Source organism: Cyprinus carpio, chromosome B16 (genome assembly GCF_018340385.1).
Source record: "Cyprinus carpio isolate SPL01 chromosome B16, ASM1834038v1, whole genome shotgun sequence".
In the NCBI taxonomy this organism is placed as follows: domain Eukaryota; kingdom Metazoa; phylum Chordata; class Actinopteri; order Cypriniformes; family Cyprinidae; genus Cyprinus; species Cyprinus carpio.
Genome location: NC_056612.1, coordinates 12,317,157 through 12,336,815, shown reverse-complemented (window position 1 = coordinate 12,336,815; position 19,659 = coordinate 12,317,157). Strand labels below are relative to the sequence as shown.

The 19,659-nt window shown below is 34.1% G+C and overlaps 1 protein-coding gene across 5 annotated transcripts in view; it reads left to right on the top strand.

Annotated features, from left to right (window-relative positions):
* Positions 1–19,659, top strand: part of fhod3b (formin homology 2 domain containing 3b) — a 167,888-nt gene that overhangs the window by 3,317 nt on the left and 144,912 nt on the right. For all 5 annotated transcript variants that reach the window (XM_042740797.1, XM_042740801.1, XM_042740800.1 and 2 more), the window contains exon 2: positions 12,471–12,577. In XM_042740797.1, coding sequence (XP_042596731.1) covers positions 12,471–12,577 — 107 coding nt within the window. The remainder of the gene's footprint in view (positions 1–12,470; positions 12,578–19,659) is intronic.

Genomic DNA, 19,659 nt, shown 5'->3' with positions numbered 1-19,659 from the left:
CCAGCAAAGCTTTTGACTTCCTCCACACAATTCTCAGTTTAAAACAATCAATTGTTGGCAGCTTAGCAACATGAGATATGATTCAAATTCTCTTTGAGCCAACAGTTTGTTTTTCCCAATTTCACAATGAAGCAGTCAGTGTAAGGAAACACAGAGAGTATCAGTGAAGTAAAGAGTTGTATATGGTGACCATTGAAACAGAGAGAGAGAGAACGAAAAAAAAGGTAAGGGATTGTGATGAGCTGGCATGTTATTTAACATCAGCCTGCAAATGAGCCAGTTGGATTCGTTCAGTTGAACACAGTCCATCTTTGTCTTGATTGTTATTTTCATTTACAGCAAGACTAACAGATGTGACATGCTTTATTATGTGTCCAGGGTGTCATACAAGGATGTCGCAACTTTTATGTTGTTAATCAAAAAGTGCATTAGTAGATTATTTTAATATTGTCAAACAATTCCATCAGAAGTTTGGAACTTGGTTATAAAATGCCTGGGACCTATTTGTCTGTTCATACTTGAATAAAATGAATGGGAATTCTAATATTTATATGCAAGATACACAGACATGTTTTAGCAGCATTATACATTGTTTATCCAGGATGCAGGGGTTAGTGAAATTGATCTTGGCTGAGAAACATGAACCATATGGTGTTGGTTTTGATTAGTTGGAGTCACTTGGGTGAGCCATTATTGCTTAACTGAGAAGAACAAGTAATGTTTCTGTAGGACACCAGAGGGTCACTATATGAACCTTCATTAAAATCTTTGGGATCATTATGATTTTCAATGTTTCTTTTTTTTTTTTAATGCTCATCAAGGCTACATTTATTTGACCAAAAATATGAACCCCCCCCCCCCCCCCCCCCCCCCCCCCCCAGAAATATTGTGAAATATTGCTATTTAAAATAACAGTTTTCTATCTGAATATACTTTAAAATTAGTGCTGTCAAACGATTAATTAATACACATTTTTTTTTACATAATATATGTGTGCATACTGTGTGTATTTATTATGTATATACAGGTGCATCTCAATAAATTAGAATGTCGTGGAAAAGTTAATTTATTTCAGTAATTCAACTCAAATTGTGAAAATCGTGTATTAAATAAATTCAATGCACACAGACTGAAGTAGTTTAAGTCTTTGGTTCTTTTAATTGTGATGATTTTGGCTCACATTTAATAAAAACCCATCAATTCACTATCTCAACAAATTAGAATATGGTGACATGCCAATCAGCTAATCAATTTAAAACACCTGCAAAGGTTTCCTGAGCCTTCAAAATGGTCTCTCAGTTTGGTTCACTAGGCTACACAATCATGGGGAAGACTGCTGATCTGACAGTTGTCCAGAAGACAATCATTGGCACCTTCACAAGGAGGGTAAGCCACAAACATTCATTGCCAAAGAAGCTGGCTGTTCACAGAGTGCTGTATCCAAGCATGTTAACAGAAAGTTGAGTGGAAGGGAAAAGTGTGGAAGAAAAAGATGCACAACCAACCGAGAGAACCGCAGCCTTATGAGGATGGTCAAGCAAAATCGATTCAAGAATTTGAGTGACCTTCACAAGGAATGGACTGAGGTTGGGGTCAAGGCATCAAGAGCCACCACACACAGACGTATCAAGGAATTTGGCTACAGTTGTCATATTCCTCTTGTTAAGCCATTCCTGAACCACAGACGACGTCAGATGCATCTTACCTGGGCTAAGGAGAAGAAGAACTGGACTGTTGCCCAGTGGTCTAAAGTCCTCTTTTCAGATGAGAGCAAGTTTTGTATTTCATTTGGAAACTAAGGTCCTAGAGTCTGGAGGAAGGGTGGAGAAGCTCATAGCCCAAGTTGCTTGAAGTCCAGTGTTAAGTTTCCACAGCCTGTGATGATTTGGGGTGCAGTGTCATCTGCTGGTGTTGGTCCATTGTGTTTTTTTAAACCAAAGTCACTGCACCCATTTACCAAGAACTTTTGGAGCACTTCATGCCTCCTTCTGCTGACCAGCTTTTTGAAGATGCTGATTTCATTTTCCAGCAGGATTTGGCACCTGCCCACACTGCCAAAAGCACCAAAAGTTGGTTAAATGACCATGGTGTTGCTGTGCTTGACTGGCCAGCAAACTCACCAGTTCTGAGCCCCAGAGAGAATCTATGGGGTATTGTCAAGAGGAAAATGAGAAACAAGAGACCAAAAAATGCAGATGAGCTGAAGGCCACTTTCAAAGAAACCTGGACTTCCATACCACCTCAGCAGTGCCACAAACTGATCACCTCCTAGCCACGCCGAATTGAGGCAGTAATTAAAGCAAAAGGAGCCCCTACCAAGTATTGAGTACATGTACAGTAAATGAACATACTTTCCAGAAGGCCAACAGCTCACTAAAAATGTTTTTTTCTTTTTTTTTTTTTATTGGTCTTATGAAGTATTCTAATTTGTGGAGATTGGTAGGTTTTTGTTAAATGTGAGCCAAAATCATCACAATTAAAAGAACCAAAGATTTAAACTACTTCAGTCTGTGTGCATTGAATTTATTTAATACACAAGTTTCACAATTTGAGTTGAATTACTGAAATAAATGAACTTTTTCACAACATTCTAATGTATTGAGATGCACCTGTATATATAAATACAAACATGTGCATGTATATATTTTGAAAATATTTACATGTATTACATGCATATATGTATATTAATATAATTTATATAATTTATAAATATATTTAATATATAAACATGACATTTAAATATACTGTACATGCATGTGTGTGTATATATATATATATATATATATATATATATATATATATATATATATATATAATAAATATATACAGTACACACATACACATATATTATGTAAACAAAAACTTTTATTTTGAATGTGATTAATTTGACAGCACTCATTTAAAATTAAATTGAGTTCAGAGTTTTCAGCAGCCATTAATCCAGTCTTCAGTGTCATACGATCCTTCAGAAATCATTCTAATATACTGATTTATCATCAATGTTGGAAACAGCTATAAATATATATATATATTAGGATACTTTGAAGAATAAAAAGTTAAAAGGAACATCATTTATTTAAAATCTTTTGTATCAATATTATACCAGTCAAATGTTTGGGGGCAGTTTTTTTTTCTTTTTTCTTACTTTTTGAAAGAAATTAATACTTTTATTCAGCAAGGATGTGTTAAATCGATAAAAAATAATGATAGTAAAGTCTTATATTGTTATAAAGGTTTTTGAAGTGCAAAAGGGTGAAAAGTTGTCAGCGTAATGTAACTATTGATCCTCTTCCAAATTCTAGTGTTAAGGTTTATGAGACGGGCTATTGGTTAATTTTAAGCAACAGCCAAAAAGCTACTCAGGCATTGTTTTGGTATGTAACACCTATTTTTCATGTTTGAATCAATTCTTGACAGATATTTTTTTTCATCAAATATAATTTTTAACTCCAAAATATAACGCGTTGCAGATGTAAAATTCACTTTGCCTTCATGATAATAATTTGAAGTATTTTTAATGGTTAGATTATTTGACATTAAAGTGAATGGCTTTGAAATGTATAGAAACTTGAAGCATTTCCATCTTTATTTTTCATTAATCTGGTAAACAGCCATTTTTTTTGCTTTCTGTTTTATCTCTCTCTTACACACACACACATGCACAAGCACACACTTGCACACACACGCATCTCTCACCCTCCTCTTGATGGATGCGGCCCTTCACTGAGTTACTTTTTTCGGGAAGCCTTTTCTGTTTACGCATGAATTTTGCCAAAATTACAGAGTCTGGTAATGAGAAGTTATGCTAAATGCTGTAAAATATAGGTTAGCCCTTCACATTTGCGGTTGAATTCTGGATTAGCCTTACACATTGTTATGCAGAGTTGAGGTTTTTGCAGCCCAGTAACTTTTCCTCTGTATTTTTCGGCACCGTCTGCAGAAAAAAGCTCCACGTTTCTCGTTGGCTTCACACGCCTTTGAAATGCAAATGATTGCTGTTGTGGTCACCATACATGCGACAAACCCTTTTTAACATGTTTGCTAATTGTGCGCTGCATATTTAGAGAGCAACCACAGACACTGTTATATTTATATAATGGAAACAAACACAGAAATACTTATTGCTTACACATCAAGCGGCTGAAGCGTGTCAACGAGTGATTCATTCAGCCGCTGCACATTGTTATGTCATTTAATTACGCCTTTGATGTAGAACTAGACTTTCTAGAACTTACAGACTGATGTCAGTTTCACAGTTCACAGATTTAATAAAAGCAGTTTGGTTAATATGCTACACTGAGGTTAGCAGGATGTTGTTTTATATTTTATCAGCCATGACTTGAGGAGTCCAGGGTGTCTGTGGCAACTGAAACAGAGCAACTTTTCTGAATGAGGAAAGTTTCTTCCCTTCCTACACTGGCTAAAACTGAGCTTGGAGTTGAAATTGAGGATGAAATTTTGCGTGTGGATTTGGAGAGCGACGCTAGTTCCCAGTGTGCTCTTATTTTTAGGCCATCCCCATATCTGTGCTCGCTTGCCAGTGCTGTATTCTGTGGTTGGAAGAGGAAGTCCAGGCCTGGCTTTCCATCCCCATGACCACAGGGTCACGGGGTCAGTGGCTGGGTGGGGAACCGTCAGTTATACGGTTAATCCAGGAGATCTGTGCTCAGATTAGCAGCTCTCCTGGACCTGCAGCCTTTGCTAACGCAATAATCTTTTGCACTACTGTTGATTCTGGAGCTTGTTTATTTAGTCCTACCTGTATGTTTTCAATTTTTACAAATGGTTCCATGTAGTAGAGTTCACGTCTGATGTGGATTTTGTGTGTGTTGGTATTTATGAATGTAAATGTGATTGGACAAATGATGATACAGCCGCTACATCTTACATTTTTGATTTCATTTATGTGGACTTTCTGTGTGTCAGTGTGGTTAAAATTAGTTAAATTTAAGATAAAAGTAAATTATAACATTATTAATTTAGGGGTTTAATGACTGAATGTTTTGAAAATGACAAATTATCAGTCTTTTTTCCATCTATGTCTTCATTTTACTCCAGAAGTTATTTATAAATGTCTGTCTGTCTTGGAGCTTTGTGTGCAATTGACGGTATAATTCCAATTATAATTGAAGAAATTTCTTTATAAAAAATGTACATTTAATGAAAAAGAAATGCAAATAATAAATAGTGATAATATATATATATTTTTTCAGTATTAAAACAAAAACATTCTCTTGTTAATGAAATAGTATACATTATATTTTTAATTTTGTTTTTTAAATAATACATGTAAATAGGGGAAGATAACAGAGGATATAGTTATGAGATGACTCATGATCAGTGCTTGTTATTTTAAGGAGAGATTAATAGTTTAACTAAAAATTAAAATGAATTTATTCACATTCTTTTTGTTCCATGTAAAAAGACACTATATATATTGTAAGACATTATAAATAAGAAATTATATATTGTTAATAGAATAATATGCATTTATTTTTTTAAAGAAAAATCAGCTAAAATATAATAATACATTTGTAAATGTTCAGAAATATTTCTTAAATAATACATGTGAACAGTAAACATTTACAAATACAATTGTCTGTACAGTATAAAGAAAACGTAACATTTAAGATGAATGTAAAAAGTTAAATATAATAATGTTTTTCTTTGAAAAATCTACTCTGCTCATAAATAATCCATGCAAATAATATACATTTAAACATATAAATGTACATTTGCTATAAATTTAATCGATTAAAATTTAATTAATAAATGTTAAATATTTTTTAACTTTTAACTTTATTTATTTTATTTTTTTTTGGTACCAGTAAAAATGTTGGCAGTTTAGGTAGAAATCTAAACTACTTGCCTGACCTCATGATTCTTACTGTATTGTGGATTTTTAGCTATGAATTTTAGTTATACTAACCATAATGCTTTTGTTTGGTGTTTAAATAGATTCATGCATTATTTGTTTTTTATTGGCTTGCTTTTGCCTTGCCACAAGGGTGGTAAACAAGTGAAAATGAGATTTCAGAGACAGTCACCTCCCTATTAAAGGGGCTGATCTCATTCTAAGGAGAGCATGGTGAATCTCACACCATCACTGTGAGCCTTATGAAACACTTCCTCCAGTTAGAATTTGATGAAGAGCACAGAGAGACTGAGAGATGTAGAATTTACATGATGAAGACCATTGAAAGGGGACTCTTTACCACCAAAACCCAGCACATTTTGGTTAAAACCACCCCTCACCTTTTCACCGTCTGTTGATAGTAATGTAGCAGAATGCTGTTCACTGCTGCAGTCTGATTGATCCTACGGTACAGCTGACATGAAAGCACAGGGAACAGAGCCCACCGCTGGAACTCCAGCACCGACCGAAACGAGCATCCGTCTGATGCTTATCAGAGTCCCTGCCTCGCTCCCGGCCGGGTGACTAATCTGAAGTATCTGCGCGGGGTTTCTTGCAGTGAAATATCTGGGTCAATCTGAGAAAGATGGAGCACAGCTGGAGACCGCAAGGAGGAAAAAATGAACTAAATTTTTTTTTCCCCACTCAATTACCCTGCCAAGTTCTTAGGAAGCAATCTACGTTCTGCCTCTTGAAGTTGTAAATACATTACAACTCTCGAGCCAAGACAAGGGAGTTCTGGCTCGAGAACGAAGTGCAACACTTTAGTTTAAGGGTCTAACATAAGGGTCTTATAACAACATAATGGGCTATATATAATGTTTGCCTGAGGATTTATATCCCGCGGTATCAGGCACTTTAATGTTTGCAATGTTTTAAAAGGAAGAGTTTAGTCTTAGATCTAAGACTGAGTTATTTTAAGCTAACAGAGCCTGAAGTTATGAGATGATTCAGGATAAGTTCTTGTTATTGTAAGGGGATAGTTCACCCAAAATAGGTGACTTTTTTCTTCATTAGTGCAGTAAAGAAGAATTTTAGCTGAAACTGTGGTCCTTGGTGATTTATAAAACGCAAGTCAACAGCTACCAGCACTTTGAGTGTCAAAAAAGGCAACACAAGCAAAACAAAATTAATACCCATGTCTTCTGATGATATATTGAGGTCTTATTAAGGGAAATCATTGATGTATGCAGGAAACTGAAAATTATTTACAACATTATTATCTGTAATTAAGAGCCTGAGGCAAACTGGGAAGGGTTTTTTTTTTTTTTTTTTTTTTTTTTGTGAACTTTCGGTCAGTTTGTTTCAAAGAACTGTTCACCACCAAAACATGTACACAATTATATTATTAAAGCACCAAACAATGATTGTGGATAAAAGTCACCTACTTGGATGGCTTGTGGGTGAGTACATTAATAGCAAATGTTCATTTTGGGTGGACTTTGCCTTTAAGAGGAATGAAATGAGTATGTAATAGTTCACTCAAAAACGAATATTAAGTTAAAAGACAACATTTTGAAAAACACTGGGATCCACACAGCATTGGACACCATTGACTTTGATTGTATAAACAAAAAAACATTTTTTTTTTCTATAAATTTTAAAGTTACACAGGTTTGGAAAATCGTAAGGATGAGTAAATGATGACAGTTTTCATTTTTGGGTGATAATCCCTCTATGATCCAATCTGAACTGCATTCCTGGTATTTCCTGTTACAAAACCTTCGGGTCAGGATAAGCTGGAAGTAATAAACCTGTGATATCTGTTCTGTTAATCTTTGTTTTTCCCAACTTGCCATGACAAACAATACCACTGTGCAATAGAACATTTTTTTAGTAAATGTTTTTTCATTTTTATCATCTTTCCATAAATAGCCCTGTCCACACTCAAATCTCATTGGGCCCAAATTCCTGTTCCACTTAACTGTGTATTGAACATTACATATGTTTTCATTGACCTTGATTTAATTTTTTAACCTTTTGGAAGGTTCTTCCAAACCTGCAAGACCTTCATTAATTTTTGGAACATAAATTAAGATATTTTTGATGAAATCCGAGAGCTTTCTGACCCTGCATTGACAGCCAGGGAACTACCACATTCAAGGCCCTGAAAGGTAGTAAGGACATTGTTAAAATAGTCCAAGTGACATCAGTGGTTCAGCTGTATTTTATGAAGCTACGAGAATAGTTTTTGTGTGCAAAGAAAACATAAATAATAACTTTGTTTTAACAATTTCTTCATGTCTGGGTCAATCTGCTGCCATGCACGAAAGTACCATGACGTACCAGACATGTGCCTATAGTTGAAAAAGGTAACATTTACATACTAATTTGTCCTGCTGTACCCATCAAGATAAAGAGAAATTTAATAAAAATAAATAATAAAAATCATAATAAAAAATATATACTTGAATAAAAATGGGCCTATTCCTTTTAATCATTATTTATTTTAAATGTTTGTAAACATATCAAGGTAATTTTTTTTTTTTTTTTGACAAATATTATTGATTATTTATCATTTTCATTTAAAGAATTTGGTATTTTTTTCTTCCTTGACATATTCCTTCAGGACTGTAATGAGCAAAATTCACACTGTATTATAAATGGCTTTTAAGCTGGTAAATGGAATGAGAATGAGTGGAACTTCCTTGTTTTTCTTTTTTTTTTCATGATTACTTTCACATCACACCCATCCTATACCTTTAGCAGACATGCCTCTACCAGGTCCATGTGCCCTAAATATAGCCCAACTTTGGTTTGTGTGTCTGGATTTCCTGTCAGCTTCAGATCTGGACTGTAATCTTGTGTAGCACTCTTTCTATCTTAAGGACATGTTAAATTAAACTCTCTGTATTTGTAACCACCCTCAACCTTTTCCTTCTAGTCCCCTGTCCTACAGTATATCATGCTTCACTGAACTTGTTTTTGGATTTTACGGATTGATGAGAAATGTAGACCCTTGAAAGATGAAACAGTGCAGTCATCGTTGCCATGGCTGACCACATGTTGTGTTGTTTCTCCGACATGACATGGTGTTTGGGCGCCACTAGCTCTTTGAAAGGAATAGAGTGGCCATGGGATCAAAGCTTTTCTGGCCTTAATGCCTTTACCAGTTACAGTAGCATCCTCGCTCATTCTGTCTGTTCCGGTCAATCTTTCTGTCCACTTTTAATTAAATTACTGTAATTTGTGGCAGGAAATTGAATGACAGAGCCTGTTAATGGATTACTGTATGTTAGAATCTGTTATGATTGTAATGTTTTCTCTAATGGTCTCTACTGTTAAAATGTATACTCTGCATACTTAATATTTGTTCACTGATGATATGTCAGGATAGACTTTTTGTGCAACCAGGACTGTTGTCAGAAACTAATGTTGTCCTGGGCCCTGTATTGGACCTATAACAAATTTCTCTAAGAATTTCAGTGACAAACCTGCACACAACATCTACTTAGAAAGCGATTACAACTTTGTTTTCCAATATTTTTAGGTTTGATATTGCTTTTAATTAGTGTGCTGACGGTTTACTTGTTAGTCAGTTTTCATGATAAAACCCTTTTGGAAAAGAACAGCCCTTTAATTTCTCAGTAAAGCACTGTCGCTATAGCCATACAAGTTTAGACACCTTTGCAACACGTAAGTTTTTCGAGCGTCTTACCATGTGTTGTCAAGTTAAAAATAGTTTGAGTTTTAAAAACAAGCCTTGAACATTCAGTTCCATTCTATTTTGCTTCGTCAAGATGTCTTATGTAAATGCCTCTATAAAAATACATCCAATCAGGTTCAGATGAACCTGAAATTAGCCTAATTATACGGCGCTTCCATAATACGATTAGTGGAGTAGATATTCAGACAACTCAGTGAACAGTCACTTTTAAAAATATGGTATTATGTAGATCTCTAATATTCACGTAAAGCGCAAAGTAATGTTTAACTCAGGTTAAAATTTAAAAATTGCTCAGACATTCTGTAAAAAAAAAAACATTTAAATAATCTGCTGTAGTTTACATGACTCCATCCCAGGACAACTGAAATCTAAAACTGAGATTTGATTCCAGAAATTTTTGCAGCAAATCACTCTAGTTTGCAGCTAGTGTTGTCTTCTGTTTTGCATTTTTCTATACAGACCTTCTCCAGCTTCTTTTATTGGTAGCTATGTTAACATTTATTCCTGTCAAATTTGTAAGCACAGAAAACGCGGAAGCTCTGACAGTGTGAATGAACGAATCCTATCGGAACTACTTTTCCGGAATTTCTGTGGGAAGAGGCTTAAGGTTTCTAGCTGCCACACCTAATGGTGTTGACTGGTGTGTAATTCGCAGCAGACAGGCAGTCAGAGGTGTTGGGAGGTGGAGAAGAGCGGTAATCCTGTTACCAGGCCTCTTGCAATCTGCTCGAAAGTCTGTCGTCTTTATCTCATTGCTGCCCAAGATAGAGGAAGAAATAGAGACAGTGGCTTTATGGTAAACTATTAATTTATTTAAAAATACATTTACAATGCAGTTCATATACTCAAGTCACTTGAATGCACCTTTTCTATGATAAGCATGTTTATTGATTTTTTTAATTAAAATAAATTTTTTGAGAAGATAAAAAAATCTAAATTGTCAGGGTGATACAATTGTCATGGTGTCATACTGAGAAATTCTCGAAAGGAAAACATATTTGAAAAACGTTTTCCACCAAGTCATGTGGAGAAGAAAAAGAGAAAACAAAAAACAGGAACTGACCCCTCATGACTTTGAGTCAAGGTCAAAGTCTACTAAAATATCAGATGTTTTGACTTTTTAATAAGAAGGCAATGTCATGTGGTGCAACTCTCCTAAAAAGTAATAGTAGTAAAACATTTTAATTTATTATATTTAAAAAAAACAAACACCTTTTTACCTTGGAAAAAAGAAAAAAAAGAACAAAGAAATTCAAAATTAAAAAAATAAAAAATATGTAAAACAAACGTTGGATTTTTTGACTTGTTATTAGCAAGGCAATGTCATGTGGTGCAACTCTCCCTAAAATTAATATTAGTAACACATTTTAATTTATTATATTTGAAAAAAGTACTAATTACCTTAATTTTTCTTTCTAAAAATTAAAAAATAAATAAATAAATAAATAAATAAAAACAAATAAAAAAATAATAATAATGATAAAATAAAACAATTAAAAATAAATAAAATCTTCAAAAACCTGTTCGGGAATAATGATTATATTAAATGGTTACACCACAGAGGCATTAATTGTAAACTTTCTAAATAATGGTATTTCATATGAAAATTTTATAAAAGTGTGTGAATACACAGAATGCATTTTAAGAACTTGGCATATATGTTTTAAATTCAATTTTTTTTTTTGTATTTTGTGTTTTCTTTGTCATACCTGTATATACTCTATTTTTTTTATTGACCCAAATATATATGGCCCAAATGATATCCCATGCCCCATATTACGTTTTAACATTTATGACTTTTAACTCTAACTCTTGCACATAGTACTCCTGAGGTAGCTGTATGATAATTTTTAGACAAATCAATTGTCCAGGTATATATTTTCATAACGATGCAAATCAAAACTACTAGGATTCCAGAGATCTTACAGGTGAGGACAGAGACTTTCAGCAAAGACCCCTTTGGTATTCTAGACATGCTGGCAAAAGTAAACTCCTCTTGGTATCCACACATGAAGGATATTTTTACCTGTCCCAGGGGCTGGATGTGGCTTGGTGACTAAATGTAAGACAGGCAGGGGCTTAAAGGCCTGATCTGGTGCTGGGGGAGTCAACTGGGAACAGTGCGTGTAATTAGCTTGTTTAGAGTCGCGGGTGACCCTGCTCATGCGTTGATTGACAGTTCACGCTGCTGCCCGGCAACGGCCCCCTGGGAGGTTTCAAATCCCATCACTGGGCCGTAATTGAGTGTCAACAAACAGGCAGGTCTCCAACAGAGCAGACCTCTAAAGACTGCTGCATATCTACAAATGGTGTGGATGGGCTTCTCACAACACTTCTATAAATCAGATTCAGTCTGAATGCTTTGAATAAGAGTGCTTTGAAGTTATGACAAGTTTTTTTGATTCCTCACTTGCGAAACCGATATGATTCTGACACGTTTTGAAATAATGTTCTGGCAAAATGTTGCTATCAATGAACGTAGTGTAGAAACATGACAGCATAATGACTTTAAGAACATTTAAGCTTTAGTAACACCTAGTTTTATACAGTATCTATGTCAATGAGTTGATATTGAAGTGAAATATGAATTAGAGCATAAAAGGACCGCTTATGTGTGGTATGTCACTGTTTATAAAGCTGTGTGATGTTATGAATAAAAATATAATGGTGCATTCCTGTAAAGCACATAGCTGACATGTCAAGCCTCCAGCATGATGTCATGCATATCCAGTGCACTGGCATTACTGATGGTTTACTTGAATATGTATTTATGATTGCACTAAGATGTAATATTCCATAATAATGATTTGTTTTAAGAAGTTATTTTGATTCTTGTTGCGTATGAATATATATTTTTAATCTGTCTTTTTCATTTTGCCCCTTTCTTAGCTCGATGACTGTGCTTTACAGTTGTCTCATAATGGCAGTTATCTGGACTTGGAGTCCACCTTGGCTGAGCAGAGAGATGAACTTGAAGGCTTTCAGGAGGATGGAGGGTAAGCAAAAAAAAAAAAAAAAAAATCACCTTCACGTCGTTTCACACCCATATGACTTTCTTCTTTTATATACTATTTTAAAGAATCTTCACACAACTGTTTTCTATACAACAACTGTTCATCTTCAGAAATGACAAGAATGAATAATTCGCTCTGATTTGTGAACTGAATCAACCAGTGCATTAAAGGGATCATGAAATGCATTTTCTATTCTGTTTTTGACCCTCTCTGCAGAAAAAAAAAAAGTCTGTTTTTATAGGCTGGGTGCGTTCAAGGCTTGGAAGTAAACATCCACTGCTATGATTGGTTAACAGTTTTGCAATTAAAATAGTAGATGGACACTGCTGTGATGTACTCTAAAAACAACATGGGTTATTCTCGTTAAAAATGTATAAATACTTAGTATATATCAAACTATCTGGGACAGACAATGCAAAAGTGGTAAAAACATGGTTACTCACACTTATGTATTGCGACGTTACTGTTGGTTCCAATGTAGTCAGACCTATCTTTTACTTTCAGTCTCTCTGAAAAGCTTCAGTTAAACTGTTTAAAAATGAATCCGGAGTAAAATAAAGCAAACAAACAGTGTTTCAATGACACGATGAGCTCTTTCCTAATGTTACCCAGTGTCTACACCATACACGAGTGGCACACCGCTATTAAGGACAACAGAACCCATTATAATTCGACTTCAATGCCCTGCCATGACACTCAAATATTGAAGTTGATTATTTTTTGATAATATTGATGTGGCAACATTTTAGGTTGTCTTTGAATGGTTTCTGTATTTTATATGGGTTTATGGGATGTTAAATTTTTGAATGAATGCATGCTCTGAAAGCGCTCCACAAGACGTGTGATTATATTACTTGATGCCTGAAATTGAACTGGAGAATGCATGTTTTAAACAGCCTATAGTACAGTTAATTAATCGCCGTTCTAATCTAATGAGCTGCTGCACTGTAACACACACACATAGGCTAGACAGTAGCTCGTACATCACAGGCTGATCTTGCGCACACAGAATCATTCAGCGCGGAAATGTATTGTCAGCACTGTTCTGTGATTTCTCAATAAAATAGCTTAGAAACTGAAAAGTTCAAACATATATTTCTTAATAACTAAATCCCACAGCTTCACTACTAGTAGAGAGATGCTGCCAGGTAGAATTAATTCACACACACAATTGCTCTTACTAATGCATTCATATGAATGTGATCTTTACTGTGCTACTTTATCTGTATCTGATTTTGAACGAGCAGAAATCTGTGAGAAATATAACGACCCAAAGAAAAAAGAACTGATAAAAATTAGCTGTTATAGGAGCAATAGCCACATGGGCAGCACTGTGTCATATGCTATAGCTGTGCTCCAGAATTATTTATTCATTAATGACGTTATCAGTGACTAGTCGACTTCGACTCGACTTTCATCACATAAAAGTCGATTTTAAAAAATCAGAAGTCGTTCAACCCCTAATTATAAGTGATTTTATCTGTGGTGCAGATTGACACGACAAATCCCCAAGAGTAAACTGATATTCTGTTCTATTCCGGATGTACTCCAAGCACTTGCTCTTCTGACATGAAAGAGAAATGGATTCACGATGCAATGCAACAGCTCTTGGATCCGATGTAGAGACGGTGTTAGGATCGCAAGGAAGGCAATTCAAAGACTTACTTATAATTCTTATAGGATCTCTGTGGTTTTGTTGATGGAGTAATCTTGTGTTTGCATCTCTCTAGTATTTCTTCTGCTCCTACTAATGGCATGAGTCAGTGGGAGGGGCTAAAGAGGCAATAATATAGGAGTAGGCATTGATTTTGTTCTGGAAAGGCGGTCTTTCGTCACACTATGATGTCCTAATGTGACAAATTCCAAAATGAGTAATTTTTCAGCTTGTTTTCAATACAAGGTGTTTTTGAACTCAAGAGAAATATTTGAGTTCTGAAACTTATGGCATGCTTTTATAGTATGTTGAAGATGAAGGGACATTTTATTTCAAAGTTCATAACCCCTTTAAAAAGAAACTGCTTAAATGTATGATTTGTTCACTAATCCAGTTGTATTGGCTCTCTTAAAGTTCAATCTGTATATGGTATTTATTTATTTATTTATTTGTCATTTTTGGAGCTTTAGAGCTGCCTGAAGATTTTAGTTTTATGTTCCATGAAAAAATAATTAAAGCATTCTGGTGTGGAACAACATGAAGGTGAATAAATAATTACAGATTTTCACTTCTGGCTAAATTATTCCTTTAATTATTTCCATGTTCTGATTTCCAAACAGTCAAAAAAAAAAAAAAAAAAAAAAGAACAAGTCACCCTTTTTAAGCCTCACCCTTTTAACATACGTGTGTAAAGTTTAATATTACAATAGACAAATATATAATAACTGTATACTAATAGGCCCTTTGCCTGTTTTAATCACTAAGCCTGAATCACAAATCACTTGTGTATTAATTGTGTATAAATTACTTACATCTCCTTAAAAACCTTTAATGTCTTGGAAGATGTTAGAATGTTACAAGGTGAAAGTTGAAGGTGTTGGCTTAATTCTCAATAGCCTCTGGGGGACTATTTTCTTAATACCTACATTTCGGTCTGTATTCACATCTTGTTACATTGGAAGCAACTGTAAGCACAATCCTGTCATGTTCATTCCATAAAACATTCCATCTAAAGCTATCAGAAAGACCTTAAAATCTCGCAGCACATGTTCTTTTATCTTCAGCACATATCTCAGATGTTCTATGACAGGCGTCTATTCAGCCAGCCCTCAAAATACCTGACTGGTTGGCAAGGGCACAGATGATGTCAGCCTCCGGTCTTAAGAAAGCTGGCAAGATTCAGAGTTAATTGTCTTGTTGAGCAAAGTCCAAGAGTAGATGCTTCTTTTAAAATTAATGAAGGTATTAAATACTAATTTAACCCCCAAAATCTGTTGAGCTTGCAGTTTTATATGCATGGCATTTGTCTGGAAGCCTGTTTCCGACACTTTTTCTTTTACAATTGCGATTCTGTTTCTTGTTATTTTGACTTTGTAACTCTCAGTGTTACTTTTATATCTCACAGCTGACTTTATTTCCCATACTTGCAACTTTATCTTTTGCAATGTGACTTTGTATTGTGGTTATGACTTAATAACTTGTAACTATTTCTCATAATTACAAATTTATTTTACATAACTGCAATTTTATCACTCACAAAGTAACTATATATCTCACAATGTGACTTTCGATCCCAAAGTTTTGACTGTTACAAATGTGTTACAATTGTGACTGTTATAATTTTTATTACTCTTAATTGTGGCTTTATCTTGTAATTGTGCCTTTGTCTTATAATTGCAACTTTATTTCACACAATGCTACTTTATCTCATAAATGTGACTTTATTTCTTACAATTGTGACAGTTTCTCATAATTATGATTTATATTTGTCATAATTCTACTTCATCACTAACAGTGTGACTTTTTTATCATGCAATTGTGATTTTGTTTAAAGTAATTGTGATTATTTCTTTTATATTTCGCAATGTACTTTATTTCTCAAAACTGCAAGTTTATTTCTCGTAATTGCATCTTAATTTCAAAAATTCCAACTTTATTTCTCACAATATGTTTTTATGTCAGAATTGTGACTGTCTTGTAATTCCAACTTTATTTCTCACAATCTTGTCTTGTAATTGCAACTTTATCACTCACAATTTGACTTTATATTATAATTGGTTTTATTTCTTATAATTGCAACTTTACTTCTCTCAGTAACTTTCCCATTATTGCAAATTATATCATGCAAAGTGTGAGTTGCGAGTCATAAGACACAATTTATAACTTGATTTATATTTTTATATGATTTATAAACAGTTTATAACTTTATTTCTTGTAATTTTGATTTAGAGATTTTGTATATTTATCACAGTGTGACTTTCAGTGTGACTTTTCTTATTTTAAATTTTATCCCACAATTGACTTTTTATTTTTCAATCTGATGCAAAGCAAGCTTCCATAAATTAATGCTCACAGTGGACATGGACTCTCACATCAAATAGATCAGATACTGGTGGAAACCCTTTTAAACATACCAAATAAACCAAACATGTTTTTCTTTGACCCCGATGAATGGCTTTTGACTCACAGTTTTATTAGAAAACACTGCTAACTTTTCTAGCCACTGAGTGGACATAGCTTCCAGAATCTGCCAAACGGCAGTGATTGAATGCTAGATTTTGGCATTTGAGGCCATTATTTGACAAGGCCACAAATATTTAGGGATGTATTTATGTCAATATGGAGGCAGGTCTAGCGCCATTTTATTTAAACTGGATTGGGCTGAAGGGCCACTTCTTTAGGTCTCTGAGAAATGAATGGTAGTGCCAACTAGCCCCCCCCCCACCCCCAGCACTTCCCAAGAGGCTATCAAGAGTGTGCATTATTAGACCCATGCAGAGTGTCTGAGTGGGATGTGGAGAGCAGGAATGGAGGACTACATTACTGTTAATAACAGGGTAATTCAGCACAGTGGGCTTTTATGGCCTGGATGGGCTGGAGTTCACAGCCCCCTCCATTTACTGCAGTTGTGCTTTATTACGGGGTCTAAAAACCTTGGCCGAAGTACGTGATTAAAACCGAACCCATTTCTCCTCCTCCTTCTCTGTTTTGTGGTTTTCTATCTTGCTTCATGTGATGTGTCTGACCTACATTTCATCAATTGCTGAAAACACAAAAAAAGTAGACTAATTGGCTCGAGGAATAATTGGAGATCCTTTTGTTGCTGCCTCATTGTTGCTACTGTATCTTATTACTTTTTACATTAGGCCTGGAATGAATTACCAAGCTCTGCTTAATTCTCTTTTTTCCCCTTCTTTTGGTGTTCAGTTCTTTTCAAACTGAGATTAACAGTTATGAGAACTGCGATAGCACATTTTCTCCATTGCTTTGATGCACATTGTTGAAAAGCGTCATTATGTACAAATGTGACTTATTTTTGTTGCTTATCCATGTCCTTAAAGATTTCTTTCTCGATGTGGAACCTACAGGCCTGTGATGGGATTCCAATGGGACAATCAGAAATGGATACAGATTACAAGTTGCATTCCACAGGTGCCTCAGTCATATGAAGTCACTTTGCGCTCTGATTGAGGAATGATCCTCTAACGCCTCATTTTGTAAGGTGGATATCTCTATGTCATAGTGGCTTAACTATCCTAATCATTACCACACCACCTCATGCAGAAAAAGCTGTCCGAGCCTGACACGGGCCCCCGAATTTAATCCCACATTGCTGTTAGTACGGACCCTCAGCTTTGGCAAACTACCAACAAAATTTCTCTCTTACACCAGGGCTCAACAGTAAGGATTGTTTTTGTGGGCCATTTTGATTTAAATTTTTACTTGTCTTGCCAACATTTTTATTGGCCCTACCACAAAAACTATAAATATGTTTTAAAATATTTACTTGTTTCATGTATTTTTAGAAAAAGCAACAACCACAACAACAACAACAACAACAACGACAAAAAACAGCTAGACTTTTTTTAAATAATATATATAATATATATTTTATAAAAATAAAAATAATAATATTGTATTTAAAATAAATTAAAATTATTTTTGTTAAAATATTGTTATTTTTATTTAATATTAATTATTATTTACAAAGAAGTTAATTACATTTTAGTAGTTATAAGTTTATATATATTTACATTTTTTAAGTTTGTAAATTAGTAACATAGTTTATGTTTATAAGGTTATATGCTTCCAAGACTATTACAAGTTGCAATTTCAACAAAATGTTACCCAACCAGTTAAAATTACAAGTTTAACTCTATAATTTTAAAGTAAGTTTTATAGTTTCTGTACTTTTTAAAATCGTTATATAAATTGATAAATAAAGTGGGAAAAAATTAAATATAAATATAAGATGAAAATGCAAATGAGAAATGTTGTCATGGCAGCTACACTGTAAAAAATATTTATCAGAGAATATATTATTTATATGAAAGTTGAAAATAAAAAGATTATTGGAGTATGTTTGACAATAAAATACTATTTTGAAATGCTTTTTACTTCAAATTTTACTTCTATTTAATGTTACTTGCTGTTTCTTTGTAATTATTTGTGAAATTTACTAGCGATTTCTGATTGAAAATTGTTACATTAATGTACTAAAAATAGTAAAAATTAAATTGGAATAAAATAAAAGCTAAAAAATGTCAAAATCTCATGATTAAAAATATAAAATAAAGCTAAAATATAAAAATGCTAATTTGTACAATTATATACTATAATAATATATAAATAATACTAAAATAAGTTTAAAAGATCTAAAAAAGTTATACAAGTTATACAAAAGTATAATTAAAAGTTATTTAAAATTTATACAAGACCTAAAACGAATGCACATTGGTGAAAGAAAATTTATACAAGACCTAAAACATATGCACATTGGTGAAAGAATGTAGAACATATAGTGATAACATAACACTGGGAGAAGAGTGGATTAGTGGATATTTTTTTCCAAAATCTCACTTTCTTTAAATATTGAAACCTCTCCTATTCTCTCTCTCTCTTGCTTTCTGTCGGACTCGGTTAGCCTCTGGCCCTGGAGAAACGCCTAGTTCTTTTAATGGGAACACTTCAAATATTTGTGCGGATTACATGGATAGAGGGGTAGGAGGCTGCTCAGCTGGACCGCTGGATTTGTCTTTTATTACTGAAGTAAATGGCAGGCAGAGGAGCTGTGGTCGAAAGTGTGGAAACACTGAGGTGCCATGTATGTGTTACTATGATCTCTGATTTTAGAGAGTCTTATGAATAGATTGACAAGTGATAGTACTTCTGCAGATTTTTACAAATTTAGGGTGCTTTAAGCTAAATATAGTTTACGTGAATAATATATAAAAAGGCTCTGTGGAATCTCAGTACCACCAGTGGCACAAAATGGTACTGCAGAAATAACTGTTTTCAAACAGGTTTCCTTTCCAACTTGGGCCAGTTGAGCCAATATTGCAGGCCCAAAACAAACCAGATGAATGTGATTTGTAAGTAAATCATTCAGACCTTCTTTGTTATCACTATA